General features: G+C 41.5%; 1 protein-coding gene across 1 annotated transcript; it reads left to right on the top strand.

Moving 5' to 3' along the window:
• Positions 1-253: 253 nt before the first annotated feature.
• On the top strand, positions 254-1747 carry LOC148526391 (zinc finger MYM-type protein 1-like). The gene has a single exon (XM_088470452.1). The coding sequence runs from the start codon at positions 254-256 to the stop codon at positions 1745-1747; it is 1494 nt and encodes a 497-aa protein (XP_088326578.1).
• Positions 1748-16502: the final 14755 nt, after the last annotated feature.

Raw genomic sequence — 16502 nt, forward strand, 5'->3', positions numbered from 1 at the left:
AATAGATATCCAAAATGTGACCAGGGAATCAGTTGAAGGTGACTCAGAAATTGTGGTTGAACAATCAAAAAACACTTCTTTTTCAAATGATGTAGGAGAGTGGAAAGTTTCGGAAACTTTGCGCGAATTTTTTTGTCAGAAGGGAGTCGCTGATTGCCACTTCCTGGACAGTGATTTTACGAATACCAAAAAAATATTTCCTGGTGAACATTTTGCACGACATTGTACAAAGTCATTGTTTTATCGTCAACAAATGAATGGTGAGAAAGTTCAGCGTGACTGGCTTTGCTACTCACCAAAAATGCTCAAACTCTTTTGTGCTCACTGTAAATTATTTTCTTCAGATGCCACCTTACTGTTGGCAACTGATGGTTATTCAGACTGGAGACATGCAGCCAGAGATTTAAGCCGCCATGAAAGTAGTGCAACTCATGCAGAGTCTCTTGAGAAACTTATTAAAAAAAAATTGACCGGAGAACGTGTAGACAAATCTCTGGTGATTCAATTTGAGTCTGAAAAAAAGTACTGGCATCAAATTCTTTGCAGAATTTTAAGTGCTATCAAATTCCTGTCATCAAGAGGTCTTGCCTTTCGTGGAAATGATGAAATCATTGGATCAGTACACAATGGCAATTATTTAGGATGTCTCGAATTTTTGGCAGAGTATGATCCCTTCCTTGCTGAACATATTCAGATGCATGCAAACAAAGGGCGAGGACACGTATCATACCTGTCCTCAACCATTTGTGATGAATTTATTGAGGTGATTGGCCAACAAGTATTGCGGCAGATCATAGCTGAGATAAAAAAATCTAAGTACTATTCTGTAAGTGTGGACTCAACACCCGATATTTCACACACTGATCAGCTGACGCTTATATTTCGCTATGTGCTTCCAAGTGGACCCATTGAGCGTTTTACCAAGTTTATTCCAGTACGTGGACATACTGGAGATCACTTGGCAAACACCCTTTTTCTTTTTCTTGAAGAAAATGGAATTTCCATTCAAGATTGCCGGGGCCAGTCATATGATAATGCATCGAATATGAGTGGAAAATACAATGGTATGCAGGCCTTGATACGTCAGAAGAACAAGCTGGCTGAATATATTCCATGCTATGGGCATTCTTTAAATCTTATCGGGCAAAGTGCTGTAAAATGTTGCCCTGAGGCAGTTTTGTTTTTTGACTTTGTTCAGAAGTTATATGTTTTTTTTTCTACTTCAACACATCGGTGGAATCTTCTGACAGATGTCTTCAAGCCCCTTGGATTGCCTACACTGAAAAGCCTTTTAGACACACGTTGGTCTGCTCATCATGAAGCCCTTAATGCCTTGAAAAAAGGCTATCCAGCTATTAAAGATCTGCTGCACAATATGGGAAATGACACATCTGAAAGGGAAGAGACATGTTTGGAAGCAAAGGGACTTTATTCTCTAATGAGCCAATTAGAAAATGGGATAATGGTGCAACTCTGGTCCACAATACTGAGCCGGTTTCATAAAACCAGTAATTTTCTTCAAGATTCAAAACTGGATCTGAATAGAGCCGCAGACATTTTGGAATCCTTAAAAATGTTTGTAGAAAGCCTCCGTTCTCAGTTTATAGAGTTTGAGAACCAAAGTAAAATTCTTTACTCTTGTGATGATTACAAACAAAGAAGACAAATTAAAGAAATAAAAAGTGGGACTTTGGGGGTGCTGAAGATGCAGCTGCTGGACTTTCACCATCAGACAAATTTAAAGTGAACACTTTTCTTCCCATAATTGATCAGCTATTGGCATCGCTAAATCAAAGACAAGCAGCATACAGTGTCATTCAACACAGATTTGGATTTCTTTCAGAACTGTTCTCTTCAACATCAGATGACCTACGTGCTAATGCCAGTACATTGGTAGAAATATACCCAGGAGATCTTGGTCCAGAATATGCAGATGAAGTAGTACACTTTGTTGCTTTGTTTCGTATCTACATTTCATCCAGTGCAAATAAAGATACACATGAGAGCCAAGAAATCAAAATGTATAAATTTCTAATTACAGAGGCATTAGTTGGTAACTTCCCAAATGTTGCCGTTTCACTGCGCGTGTACCTTTGTTTGATGGTCACCAACTGCAGTGGTGAGCGCAGCTTTTCTGCACTGAAGCGAGTAAAAAATGCACTGAGATCCTCCATGGCACAACAGCGCCTAAATGCGCTCTCTCTTTTATGCATTGAAAATGAAATATTAAGAGAAATTGATATGGAAAATGTAATAGAAGAATTTGCCAGTCGAAAAGCAAGAAAAGTTCATGCATAGCAATACTTGTTCTTATCCTCAGTTTGTTGGAGTCTAGTTGTTTACCACCTATCTAGTGCAAGTTGAAATGTAATATTAGAGTTTAAAGCTAAGTGTGGTTTATATGAAAGCACATATGCTCTTTACCAAAATGTTTTATGATTAAACAAACCACTTTTGGATTTCTAATACTACCAATTTTAAAGTTTGATTGTTGTTTACACAGTGACTTTTTTTTATGGGCTCAATTGATCGCTGCCTGTTTGCTATTGCAGTCTGTATGGCGCTCCAATGTCTGTCAGATTTGTCATAGGCGATTAATATCTCTGGTAAAATGATTGAATTCGTCATCATTACTAGAAATATGGAGCAGAATTACCTTATATACTACCCGTAATTTTGCACGCTGCGAGGTCGGGGTGAGACAGTGAGCTTAATTAAAGCACAGGTCACTTATTTTGCAGTCATGGTTCACATAGTTTATTTTATGTAATATTTAATATCCATATTAAGTAATATCCAGATCACATATTTATTTAGTATTATTTATGTTTTCATGTTCTGCACTTTTTACTTTGTTCAAAGTTAATTATTTGGAAACTAGCAATTTTCAGCTATGTTTCTGTTAAAGCACTTTATAAATAAAAAATGTTGCATTTTATTAATAAACCATAGTTTGTGGTTTTTATTTTTTATAGAACAGGTAGTGTATGTTTCATATAATCAAAAAGGGGAGGGTGATGAAGATGGTTCAATGTATGTGGGTAGCTATGCTCCATGATGCTAGCAACACCCCATGACACAGACCACGCCCCCACATCATTGGTCACACCCCCATAGCAGTAGTCACACCCCCTGCGACAGTACACAATAGGCCCTTCATAGATTTCAGCTCCAGGCCCATGAGGACCTTAATCTGGCACTGATTGTTACTATAAGCTTTGCTTCTAATTAGTGCAATCCGGGACTTTATCATTTTATACATTTGTGTTTACTGATAGCTGCTTGCTCTGATTTCTGCATTATATCCTGTGTGTGATAATAAACTGTGTCAGTCACTATTGTGGCAGTGCTGCTAATTACTCCTGGTAACCTCACACACAGGGGGAACTCCCTTAGCATTTTCTGACAAAAACAAATGGTCTTTGGAGATGTCAGTTTAGCTGGATTAACCCCTGAGGTGCCTGTTCTGGGACATCTATTTCTATTTTACTTTATTAAGTTGTGGTTACACACCTGTCACGAAAGGCATATCTGTATTAGGATGCAGGGTGTGCACTTTACACGGACCCCTGGGTCCAGGAGGACCCATACCGCAGTCTACTGCAGCGCCAGGGAGGTGAGGGCTTACGCGGAGGCTGCACACGTGCTCGCTCCTCTCTTAGACTGCCCCAGATGATCACTACATAAATTGTGACACTGAGCAATCACATTTTATCCTCATAGGCCAGATCTGACAATATCAAAGCTGGGTTTTGGCACTTTAAACATGGAGATGTGGCTAGTGGATGCTGCTACCATAAGTGTAGTAAAGTAAATACAAGCCATGGTATAACTTGTGTCCACTCCTTACCATACTACTGTAATTTGTATGGATATATTTGATGGTGACGGGAAAAATCCGCTTATGAAAAGGTAAATAATGTTGAGGTCTATATGCAGCACAAGGCATTAAGAATTGTTTTCTTCTGTAGGTTTGTAGGGAAGAGAATGTGTCCTTGCTCTGGGTGCTAGACGGCTCTTGGAGGGAGGGATCACAGCTACAAATACCTTCCTGGGGAGAGCACACCCCTGATGCATCCAAAAAAACAACAAAGATGGCACTCCAAGACTGCTATCACTGGTGAAAGAAACTGGTGTATTTAATCAATGTTCAGAGTCCAGCACCCCTTCATCATGGGACACACACACACACACACACACATATATATATATATATATATATATATATATATATGAAAACTCCCACTACAGAGAGTCCTTCTATTTTAACCTGATTTATGTTGCTCAAAGTGTAAGTTTATAATATAAAATGTTATTTAATGTTTATTAATGCCATTGCTGGTATTAATAAACATTATAGGGCATATTTATCAAAGTAATATTAAGGGAATTTCCCAGAAAATGGGGGATGCTGCCAGAATGTAATCATCCCCAGGATATATGTAGGCGGTATCACACCAGAATTCTCCGTGCAACAGACAGACTGGGCCTATGGGGAAAGACACACAGGGGAACAAGGTTGGCATGCCCTAGCTCCCATCTGCGTTGGACTCACCCAGCCTACAATACAGACACATAACTCAGAGACTACTCACAGTGCTTGTTCTGGTCACCTTGACCGAGATGCACTATATTATACCTGGAACAAAACACAAGCGACCCACCAAGACTGATTACTATACCGTAGCTTCCCGTATAGTGTTTACCACCCACCTAGCCTAACTACTAACAGGGCATGGCCATTACAACAGTAACTGGCCCTAGCGTGCACAACAATAGGCTCACTGGCTAGGTGTGTGCCATATCCACTATCATAGCTACTTTACATTATACAGATGTCCTAGCTACTAGTAAATAAGAAACTACCAGTACAGTGTAGAGTATGTTACATTTTCGAGCAATGCTACAGAAAACAGAATGACCGTAAGGAAAGGCGAATGGGTGCGTAACATACTGTAAAGACCTCTCTAGCCCTACACTCTCTTATGACCTGTTAGCTAGGGCCACTGTATCTTAATACCTAGTGCAATAAATAGGGTCACCTCCTATTAGGGACCTGGAATGCGCCACACTCAGGCACATGTGCGCACAACTTTATCAGAGACTGATGCCTACAGGCGTAATGCCAACCAGATGGAACCGATATGAAGAGACTAGTGCCCACAGTGCAGTAACCTGCCAGCAAGGTCTAATTTACATTTTCAAGTTCTTATGCACTTTATTTATACCCGGGAAGGTGGCGGCACAGGCACAGTCTTAGGGTATTTTTTGCAAAACGTACCCTGAGAAGTGGGCAGAGAGGATTCGCATGGATAGAGCTTTCTTATGCCTGTGATGTATTCAAATATTGAGATGCGAATTTGGGGCGCGTTTATCACATCCCATCCGCATCTGAGATGTTAATTGCGATATATACAGTATGTTCCTAAGTCACCTGAAGGGGCACACAAGGACCAGATTTGTTAAACTCTACAGTAGATTATTCCATAATTCTGACCACCCTACATAAAAAATGAAGGGGGGAATTCAATTCAATGCGATGATGAATAGCCGCAGGAGGGAGCTCCCGGAGCTATTCAATGCACCACGCTGTTTGCCTGGTCAAACAGCACGGTGAATTGAATAGCTTCAGGAGCTCCCTCCAAGGTTACCAAAGTTAACATATATACAGAACTTCTAAAAGTTACATAAAACATAAATGTGTAGCAAATGTTTTGTTTTCTGTAGCAAAGACTTTAACAGTTACAGCAATACAATAGAAATAGGTATGTCATTAGCTATGCCTTGTATTCAATTTGCATATAAAATAGCTCTCAGTGTAGACTGTAGTACACAAAGATGATATTACACTATTCAATTTTACTATAACAGTATAAATATAATTTTAGAATAATTACTTTACATTAAGATGGTATTAAGTTATTTGTAGATGTCACAAATAGATTGCATTGAAAGAGACAAATTATATTATAATAGTATGGCATTTGTGCAATTACCTGAGATGAAATCATGGAATTATTCTAAATTGGTAAGGTTTGTATGTAGTGGTATCTTATGATTAGATGGTATTAGGATAATATAATTAGATCTGTAATCTTATTATTAAGTGTTATTAGGATATTATAATTATACTTTAGTGGGTTATTACTGCTAGATGGTATTAGTGCACTATAACGGAATCCAGCTGGAATTTTATAATTTGTATGTATAAAGATGCAATAATGTATTAGTACTGGGAGCTTACTTGTGTTTTATTACTCCACTAGAATTGGTCTTTGCTGAGCTCCACCAGTAATATGTGCCACCTTAGTGAGCCAGGTGCGGCCCATGACTGCACTGGCTACACTGTGACTGGCAGGGACTTCCCATTGGAAGCGCTACCTGCCAGTCACACACACACACAGGACAGACAGCCGCAGGGGGAGGTGTTTTCTCCAGGCTGCGATTAGAAGAGAGCGTGTTTACAGCCGGTAGCCCCTCCCCGGCTTCTAGGTGCTGCAGCCGATGCGTTCTCTAGAAGCAGGGGTTTTGTGCATGTAAGGCGGCAATACCGCTTGTGTGCATGCACTGGTCCCAACGGCTGCCAAGCGTTCATAGCGACATCGCTTTTTGATCCTTCGATGTCTGCTCTTCATATCATTGTGAAGCAGAATTCACCAAGCGTTGGATTATTCACCCACTAATATGGAACATGAGCTGGGTTTAGACCGTCATGAGACAGGTTAGTTTTACCCTACTGATGAGATGTTGTTGCTATAGTATATAGTATTGAACGCAGGCACCAGGACGCATCTGGGATGTTTCCTTCTCTCCTTTGGCAGCAGCGGTCCCCATCATCTGAGAGGGCAGGGGCTGTTCCTGGTTATATTCCAGTTAGTTCTTGCAGGAAAAATTAAATCAAACCCCCGAATAGTTGGAGTTACCTATCTTGTTATACTTAGTTACCATAAAATGATTGTCCAGGTGCATTCTGTATATGCAGGGGCACCGAGATGGGGGAGGGGAGCAGGTGCTAATTTCCAAGGGCCGCGCTTGTTGGAGGGGCCCAGTGTGGGCCCGAGTCTGCTCCCCTTCCCTATGACATTTCTTTCTTACCTGAGCAGCAGCAGTCTCTCTCTGCCTGTGATCGCCCTGTTTCCCCCCCCGCTACACTGTTTGGCCTTCCCACACTCGGGAACCCAGCACATTTGTTTTTTTTTAAAAAGGAATCATTATAACTGGCAGAAAAAAATGTCAACTCAGAGAGAAAATAACAGAGAGAAAAAGTCAAAAACATTAAACCAAAAGGTATTTTTAATACAATAGACAGATATAAAAAAGAGAGAACCACTGGCTTCAGCCCTCCACTAGCAGTCAGCCATGCTGTGCTGGTCAGTTTCAGGATTGCATGTGAATATGCTCCATTTTGTCTCTATTACAGCATGTACAGGATCCTAGGGTTATGCAACTACTTTTGTCTAGCTACAGTATGATGGTAGGGAAGTCTTCGCACTCTCCCAAAACTGCTAGGTGACCTCACTCCCTCCCGAACCTGTCATCCCCAAAACAGTAGAAGGCACTACAACATTAGCTTCCTGATTTCCGATTCCGTGGTCACATATAACAGGGGCTAAGGGAGCAGCTGACCAAAGACCTACTGTATTCAGCCTTCTAATTTTTATTTTATTTTTTTTAAAATCTTTTTATTCAGATTTTCAATATGAACATATACAATTTGAAAGAATTAAGTATAGTACAAAATTACAGTATAAAGTTGTTTTCTGCAAAAATACAAATACACACTTTGCGTATATATAACAAGATATGTCTAAATAAATTACAGACATTGATTTATTTGAAATAATATATATTCGCATTTTGATAGGTGCAAAATATATACAGAATATACGAAATACCTAACAATTAGTATTCTTAGATACATAAAATTTTAATTAGATTAAAATAAACTAGAATGAGTGAAGATGATGATGAAATGGAAAACACATAAGGGAAAGAGGGGAGAAGGAGGGGGATGCTCTATGAATTAAGTAGTAGTTGTCGGTGAAAGAACCATTCTGTGGAACTGAATAATTTGAAAATGTGATTTTGTTCTTCAGACGTCGTTATCGTTCGATCGTTTAAAAATCGTTTATAAATCGTGCAGTGTTTGGTCGTTAACGATGGACGATGCGGGCTCTCGCTGGTCGTTTGATTGTCTGTTCAGTCGGCCGAACATGCAGATCAATTTCACTTGATCTATTAAAGATCGTTTGCAAATCATTTGAAATCTTTCAGACTGAAAGATAAAATTTAAAGGGAAAAAAATCAAGGGAAAATCGTTTAGAGATTGGACAGGGAGTAGATCGTCTAGTGGATGTGCCCCTTAAGTTTATATAAAGACCCCACTTCCTATAGAACTTTTCCACTCCTTTATCTAGATTTGGAATTGTAGCTCTGCGATGAAAATAAAGAAGTTGCATTAAATTCAATTTGACTTCACCAATAGAGGGAGATGAACTGTATGTCCAATGAATAAGGATAATCTTCTTGGCCATTGTTAATAAAGAAATGTAGTTTTTTTTTACCCGAACCTAGAGACCAGACAGTGAAGTTGGCACACAGACAAGCCAATGGATCAGGTTGGAGGTGAAGAGAAAATATTAATTTTATGAGATTAATCTATTTATTCCAAAATCTTCCGAATTTTTCTGCATTCCCAGAAACAATGGAAGAAATTTGCATTAGATAAATGGCATTTGTAACATTTACCAAGCTCTGAGGCTACCATGTGTTTGCGTTGTGTTGGAGACATATAGGCCCTGTGGGAATCGGTATGAAATACCGCCGGCCGCACGGCCGGCGGTTCGATTCCCGTCAGCGGCAGCCCGACATGAGCAGAGTTCAGAGCAGCGGGAGCCCAACAGCGCTGGAAATCCCGATCGTGGATAGGTGAGTATCTACTAACCTAACCTAACCCCCCCTAACCCTAACCCTCCTTAGGGGTGCCTAACCCTAACTTCCCCCCCAAGTACCTAACCCTAATCCCCCTCTAAGTGCCTAACTCTAACCACCCCCTTCCCAGCTGCCTAAACCTAAGTCCCCCGGGGGGGTGCCTAACCCTAAGTCCCCCCCGGGGGTGCCTTACCCTCCCTCCCACTAGCCTAACCCTCCCGGGGGGTGCCTAGCCCTAAGTCCCCCCCGGGAGCCCTAAACCTAACCCTCCCCCCCGCGGCTGTCAGCTCGCAGCGCCCGGCATCTCTACGATCGGGATGGCGGGCGCCGGTCTCCCTGCGTCGGGGAAATGCGGGCGTCTACATCTAGACGCCCGGTATTTCACCCTTGCCGGGATATGACAGTCGGGAAGCCGGCTGCCGGTATTTAGGCAGTCGGCTTCCCGATTGCATACCGCCCTGTGTATAGTTTTTATATGTACTTCTTGTACGTATGAGGATTGTAATATTTTCAAAGGTCCATCAAAATATTTGAATATATCCGCAATCGAACTAATAACAGGTATGTCACTCTTCCATGGAATTAGAAGTTTATCCATAGCAGGCAAATAAATTGTTTTAGCCAATTCAACATTTAGAAAGCTAGTTCTATAGGCAATAGAAGAGGGTAATTTTAGTACAGAACTTACAATATCTGAAGAAGGTGTATCACGTAACAGATGAGATATAGAAGTGACATAGAGGGGTATTCAATATGGGAGCGAAAAGTCCGTGCTGGACTTTTCGCTCCACATCAGAGATTTTCCTGGGATAAAGTATCGGGCGCGCGCCCACTTTATCCCAGTATTCAATATAAAATCTACAAAAACGGGACCTGGCGAAGTGGGATTTGCGATAAACTACGAAATTTTCCTTGAAAAAATTGTAGGACCCCCCTAAAGTTGTAAAAACATGGGGGATCACTATGGGTACCCCCGTTTTAGCCTGCAAATGAAAGTTGGGGATTTAAATAGCCGCAGCAGGTGTTTTTTTCCCGACATTAAAGAAGTGATGCAGAAGAGTACTTAGGTTATTTTTTTCATTTTTTTAAGTGGTCCCATCAAATTTGGGGTACATGAAAATGGGTACTAGCGTATTTTTATGTCCCTAAAGTAAGTTTTTAAAAATTCTGCAACTATGCACCTGCCGCTAATAGCCTATTCTAGAATACACCTGCCGCATACTTGCAGAATAGCCCTGAACCTATTTCCCTATTTTTAATCACTTTTTTCCCATTTTTTTTTTTACCCCAATTTTTTAATAAATTTTTTGGGGTGTCCCTATTTTTTTTTTTTTTGACACAGTTCTTTTTAAAATGTCATTCCCAGGGGTGCAGGCTATTTTTTTTAAGCCTGCACCCCTAAACCCCAATTCTGCACTTTTTCAGGGGTTGAAATGTTATCCTCGTTTTTTTTCAAAGACTTTTCGAACCTGCGAATAGTCTTTGAAATTGAATACAGTGTAAAACTAAAACCTGTGATAATTACGTTATAGGTGCGATATTAATGCAAAAACTGAGTTTTCGCTCCATATTGAATTCCCCTAATAGTGTCTAACCAGTAGGTACATGTAAAACTCAGTATGAGGTATTTTATATTCACATTGTATAGCAGTGAATGAAAATATTAAACCCCTCGGGTCGAATACATTTGATGTCAAGTTCAGTCCCCTATTCCTCCATGTGAGAAATGTGGCATTATCCAGAGAGGGAGGACAGGATGGGTTTACCCACAAAGGGATATATGGGGGGATAGAATGAGATCTGGCCAATTTTTTGTTGAGCATGATCCATGAAGCATACTGTATGTGTCTTTGAACATAATGTGATTAAGTATATGAGGGGGAATATCGGATAATTTGGCATGTAATAAAGCTTCGGGAGAAAAGGGAGTTTACGAGGCACAATCTAACTTCCAGTCCGTGTAGGAGCTAGTTTCAAAAAACAAGTCTCTGACATATCGAAAAAAAAAAACAGACAGGGAGTAAGAGAGTAAAGCTGGCCACACACTAGACCAACTTACATCCAACCAGCCAACTTGTTGATTGGTTGGAATGAAAATCTGGTAAGGAATGGGAGTAAATGACAATCAGCTATTTGCTCCTAAATGCCAGAAAACAGATGAAAATGGTCGTTCAGACAAGTTTGTTAAATGTTTGATCTAAACAATTTGTTCAAACAACAGTTTTTGTCCATTTTCCGGCATTTGGGAGCAAATAGCTGATTGTCATTTGCTTTCATTCCTTACCAGATTTTCATTCCAACCAATCAACTAGTTGGCTGGTTGGATGAAAGTTGGTCTAGTGTGTGGCCAGCTTAAGTCTGGGACTCCCATCCCTCCATCTCTCCGAACTGCGTGTTGCCACAAAAATTTAGAGACAGATCTTGTGAAACATTTAATGTCAGATGCAGCTAGAGCGATAGGGATCATTTGCATGCAGTAGAATTTTTTTGGGAAGATGATACTCTTAATAACAGCATTTCTACCTAATAATGAAATAAGCAAATGATTCCAATTGTCAAGTGAGGTAATGATCTTGTTAACCACAGGCATGAAATTTAGGGTATAGAGCTGTGACAGATTACAAGGTTTAGAGACCCCTAAATATTTTAAATGTGAGGAAGCCATAGAGAGAGGTATAGGGAGGGAGGAAATTGAAAAGTTTGAAGGTTGATTGTCAAGGAGTAAAAATTTGGATTTGTCAAAGTTGACCCTATATCCAGAGAATCGTCCGAACTCAGTGCGGAAGACCTCTGGTAGAGAAGAATGCGGGTTGGAGAGAAACAATAACATGTCGTCCGCAAAGAGGGCTATTTTAAGGTCAACCTTGCCAATGCGAATTCCAGTGAATATGTTGGAAGCGCGTAATGCTATAGCTAGGGGCTCCAGAGCAACAGCAAAGAGAAGTGGGGATTGCAGACAACCCTGCCTCGTTCCTTTCAATATAGGGAAGGGGTTAGAAAGGAGACCGTTACAAGAAATCTGTGTGGTGGGCTGATAATATATTGCTTCCAAAATATCAATAAAAGGTTTAGGGAACCCAAAACTAGACATAGTTTTGAAAAGGTGTTGCCATGAAATAAGGTCAAACGCCTTTTCCACGTCTAATGAAAGAATCATATTGGGGACGGATGACTCAGAGTTTTTAATGTGTTGAATTGCTGAGAGTACCCTTCTGACATTGTGTACTGAATGCCTGCCTTTAATAAAGCCCGTCTGGACCGGATGTAGAATACATGGTAAAATAATCTTCAATCTTTCTGCAATAATTTTAGTAAAGATTTCATAATCAAGATTAAGGGATATCGGACGATACGATCCCGGTTTGGATAAATCTCTACCCGGCTTGGGCAAGACCTTAATTATAGCAGCATTAAAGTACAAAGGGATGGAATTAGTAGTGATTATATTATTGTAAAATTTAACAAGGATTTCTCCCAATCTATTCTGTAGTATCTTATAAAAGTCTGCACTGAGACCATCCGGGCCAGGGGCTTTACCAGACTTCATATGTTTAATAACTTGTAATACTTCTTGTAAGACAATGGGGGCATGTAGAGCAGAAGCCATATCAGAAGGTAGGGATGGGAAAGATAGAGAATCCCAAATAGTAGAGGACGAAGCAGGGATAGTTGGTTCATTATATTCATCAAAAGAGAGCTAGAGGAAGGAGAAACTGTTACCTCAGATATAGCTATGGGAGGGCCCAAGTCCGGCTGGGTGTAAAGAGCTTTATAGAATTTACTCATAATCTCTGCAATTTGAGTATTTGAGGTGGTAAGGGAATCATCATTAGTAGATAGAGGGTGGACAAGCATAGGACTACGGGTACCGTTCAGAAGATTGGTCAGTAATCGGAGAGTTTTATTTCCAAATTTATGAAAACTAAAATTTATAGAAAAGGAATACTTATTTCCCATATTTTGGAGATATTCATCAAAGTGAACCTTCTTTAATAAATAGGATTGTTTAGTACTGGGATTAGGAGCTTCTTTGTACTTCTGGAAAACCTCAGTCAGAGCAGATTGTATATCTACATAAGAATTTGTATATTTTTTATGTTGGGCAGAGACATAGGAAGTATTATTTCCTCTGAGAACAGCTCTGGCTGTAAACCAGAATAAAGCTGGATCACTTTCTAGATGGTTAAGATTGTCATTTTTAAATTCTTCCCATGCCGACTCAAGCCTGTCCCTGAACTGTATAGAGTTAGAGAGATGTGACGGAAACCTCCATTGCTTAGGCCCTTTTCTTTCCTCATGTATATATAGGGATGACCAGGGGCCCCATCAACTCAGGTTTCAATCAGAGTGTATAGATTTATAAATGTATATACGTATCTATATGTACAGTATATACAAGTATACAGTGATCGCGCAGAACTAAAAAAAGTCCCAAGGACCACTCGCTTTAAAAATGTGGGTCCTACTCCACTATTTCTGGGTCCCATTACATATTATGGGGGGTGAGGGCAGGCAGCAGTTGGGAAAGTGCTGGGGGCAGGTTGGTAGAGCTTGGGGGCAAAGGCAGGGAGAAGTTAGGGTAGAGCTGGGGTAGAGGGGAGTAAGAGCAGACAGCACTGAGGATAGGGAGGGGGTAAGGGTAGATTTCAGCTGTTGTAGTACTGGGGGCAAGGAGGGGGTTAGGAGCAGGCAGTGCTGGAGGTAGGGAGGGGTAAGGATAGATACCAGCTGGTGCAGTACTGGAGGCAAGTATGGTGTTAGGTGCAGGCAGTGCTAGGAGTAGAGAGGGGGTAATGGTGAATAGCAGCTGGGGCAATACTAGGGGCAAGAAGAGTTTAGGGGCAGGCAGTGCTGGGGGTTGGATGCGGGCAAGGGTAGATGGCAGCTGGGGCAGTACTGGGGGGTAAGGAGCAGGTTAGGGCAGGCAGTACTGGGAGTAGGGAGGGGGTATTGATAAATAGCAGCTGGGGCAGTACTGAGGGGGCAATGAGGATTTTAGGGGCAGGCAGTGCTGGGGCTAGGAAGGAGGTAAGGGTAGATAGAAGGGCAGCTTGTAGTAGTCGTAGCAGCTGCCCTCCCCAACCCCCACAGTACCAAAAAGCCAAATTTACTTTTCTGTAGGGGCCTACCTCCCGCCTTGCGCCGGGGCCATCCTGCCGCCGGGTGCCTGGGCCTGCCACTGCTTGCTGGGGCCGTCATACTGCCGGGTGTCGAGGCCTACCTCCTGCCTGCCGGGCCATCCTGCCTCCGGTTGTGGGGGCCAGCCTGTCGCCGGTTGTGTAAGCCGCGTGCTGGGTCCGTCCTGCTGCCGGGTGCTGGGGAAGCGGCCGCTTGTCCCTGAAGTGCGCCGGAGCCGTCATGCCGCCGGGGACTGCCACTGGTTGCCAGGACCATCCTGCTGCCGGGTGTCGAGGCCTACCTCCTGCCGGGCCATCCTGCCTCCGGGTGCGGGGGCCAGCCTGCTGCCGGTTGTCTGAGCCGAGTGCCGGGTTCGTCCTGCTGCCAGGTGCAGGGGAAGCGGCTATTTGTTGCTGGAGTGCCGGGTTCAGGAGAAGCGGCCGCTTGTTAATGTGTAGTGCCGGGAGCTCATCCCAGGTGCCGGTGCACACCTTGCCCACCACGTAGTTTCACCTGGGTGAAGGGGGTTGCTTGCTGGGCCGGCGGGCCCCCTAAGCCGCCGGGCCCCATAGCAAGCGCACCCCCTGCACCCTCTATATAGTTATGTCACTGGGGATGACCATACCAGGGCATGATCTGAAATGGAAATAGGTCCAATGTGAACTGCAGAAATATTCGGGAGTAATTTTGATCAGAATAATAGATAGAATCCTCGAAAGGGTTTGGTGAGCAGCGGAAAGACACATATAATCTCTTTCCAATGGGTTTAGAGCTCACCAAATATCAATCAATTGCAAAGTTTTAGCTAAATCCTAATTTAGGTAAAGGAGGCGGATTAGAATGAGATGTGGATTTATCAATTTAGCAATGAGACGCTGAAAACATTTTTTGGAGTATATATTTGGAGCATATATATTGCATAGTACATACTTAGTACTTAAAATAGAAACTGATATGACATATCGACCCTCCGGGTCCATTTGGACCGATTGTATGTCTACTGCCAATTGTTTTCTTTCAAGGATAACTACTCCTCTTGATTTAGAGTTGAATGAGGAGGCACCCACTACTGACCAATTTAACATCTGAAGTTTGGGGATTTCTTTGGGAACTAGATGCATCTCTTATAAGAATACCAGGTCAAGTTTTTGTTTATTCAGATAACGAAGAGCCTTTCGTCTTTTAGCCGGGGAATGGAACCCACCTACATTAAGTGTTCCTATTCTGAGATCCATCTTAGGTTATTATAGATGAAGAAATATTTGTTATCTATAAGTGACTTATCTATGAACAATAGATCACGTCCCGAGAAGAAGAAGGAGGGGGGAGGGAGGGAAAGACAAAAGGGAAGAGACAGTACAATGAGAAACTTACAAGGTAAAATTAGAAAAAGCAGTGACCCCATCCAGTGGGGGACTGAAGTAGTATGTGATAACTTGTTTGAGAAAACCAGTACATACAGAAACTTAAAAGTAATTAAAAAAAAAATATATAAAGAACAAAAATCTGATGAGATTGTAAGAAAGAAAAACAAGTTACTAAGGATCCAAAAAGGTGGGTATCCTATACTGACAACCGGGTTCTCCATCCGGAGAACAGCTTGACTGTTTTAGGTGTAACTAGAAGCTCAGAAAACTATTCTACCCCTTAATACTAAAATGATCTGACTTGAGACCTAGAATAATTCAAAGTGAAGCAACTCCAGGCATCCGCCAAGTATTAAACAGAAAGTAAGCCGATTATATATGCAAACAATGATAAATTATTACAAAAAGATAATAATTCTAAATGCACATATATTAAGGCTTTTTTTTTCCCCCTCCCTTTCTCCTACTTAAATGGCAAATAACATGCTCTAACCCTTATACCTTATCTTGCAACATCGATGGGAGAATTAGAGTATCATTAAGTAACTTAATGAATTTAAATCATGGAACATACCAGCAAAATATCTTAACAGAAAAATCAATCATTCCGAATTTAGTCTTAAAACATTGAATGACTGCACTAATCTGATACTGGCTAAGTAGAACCAGCATATATGTGTATATTTTTATTTTTTCCCCTACCAGAGGTAGAGTACAGATATACATATTGAGAGAGATAAGATATAACAGAGAAACATAACATGTCACTAATCTGAAATATCGGAAGCTTGAGACAAAGATTCCTCTCAGAGATAACCCGCTACATCCGCTGGGTTAGTAAAATCAACATGCGAGGATCCCACAAAAAGTCGTAATGTGAAGGGATACATCAGTGAACTTGCACTTGCTCTTTACTAGCTGGGTACATATATCCGAGAACGCTTTGCGTGCTCTTGACAGTTCTACGGAGTAGTCCTGAAAGATAAAAAGTTTGTGGTCCTCCCAAACAAGGTTCCTTACTTTACGTGAGGCAGACCATGTAGCAGACTTGTGCAAATAATTGAGGCGCTTAAAAATAGTAACTCG

The sequence above is a fragment of the Taudactylus pleione genome, unplaced genomic scaffold (assembly GCF_031769625.1).
Source record: "Taudactylus pleione unplaced genomic scaffold, aTauple2 ptg000100l, whole genome shotgun sequence".
NCBI lineage: Eukaryota > Metazoa > Chordata > Amphibia > Anura > Myobatrachidae > Taudactylus > Taudactylus pleione.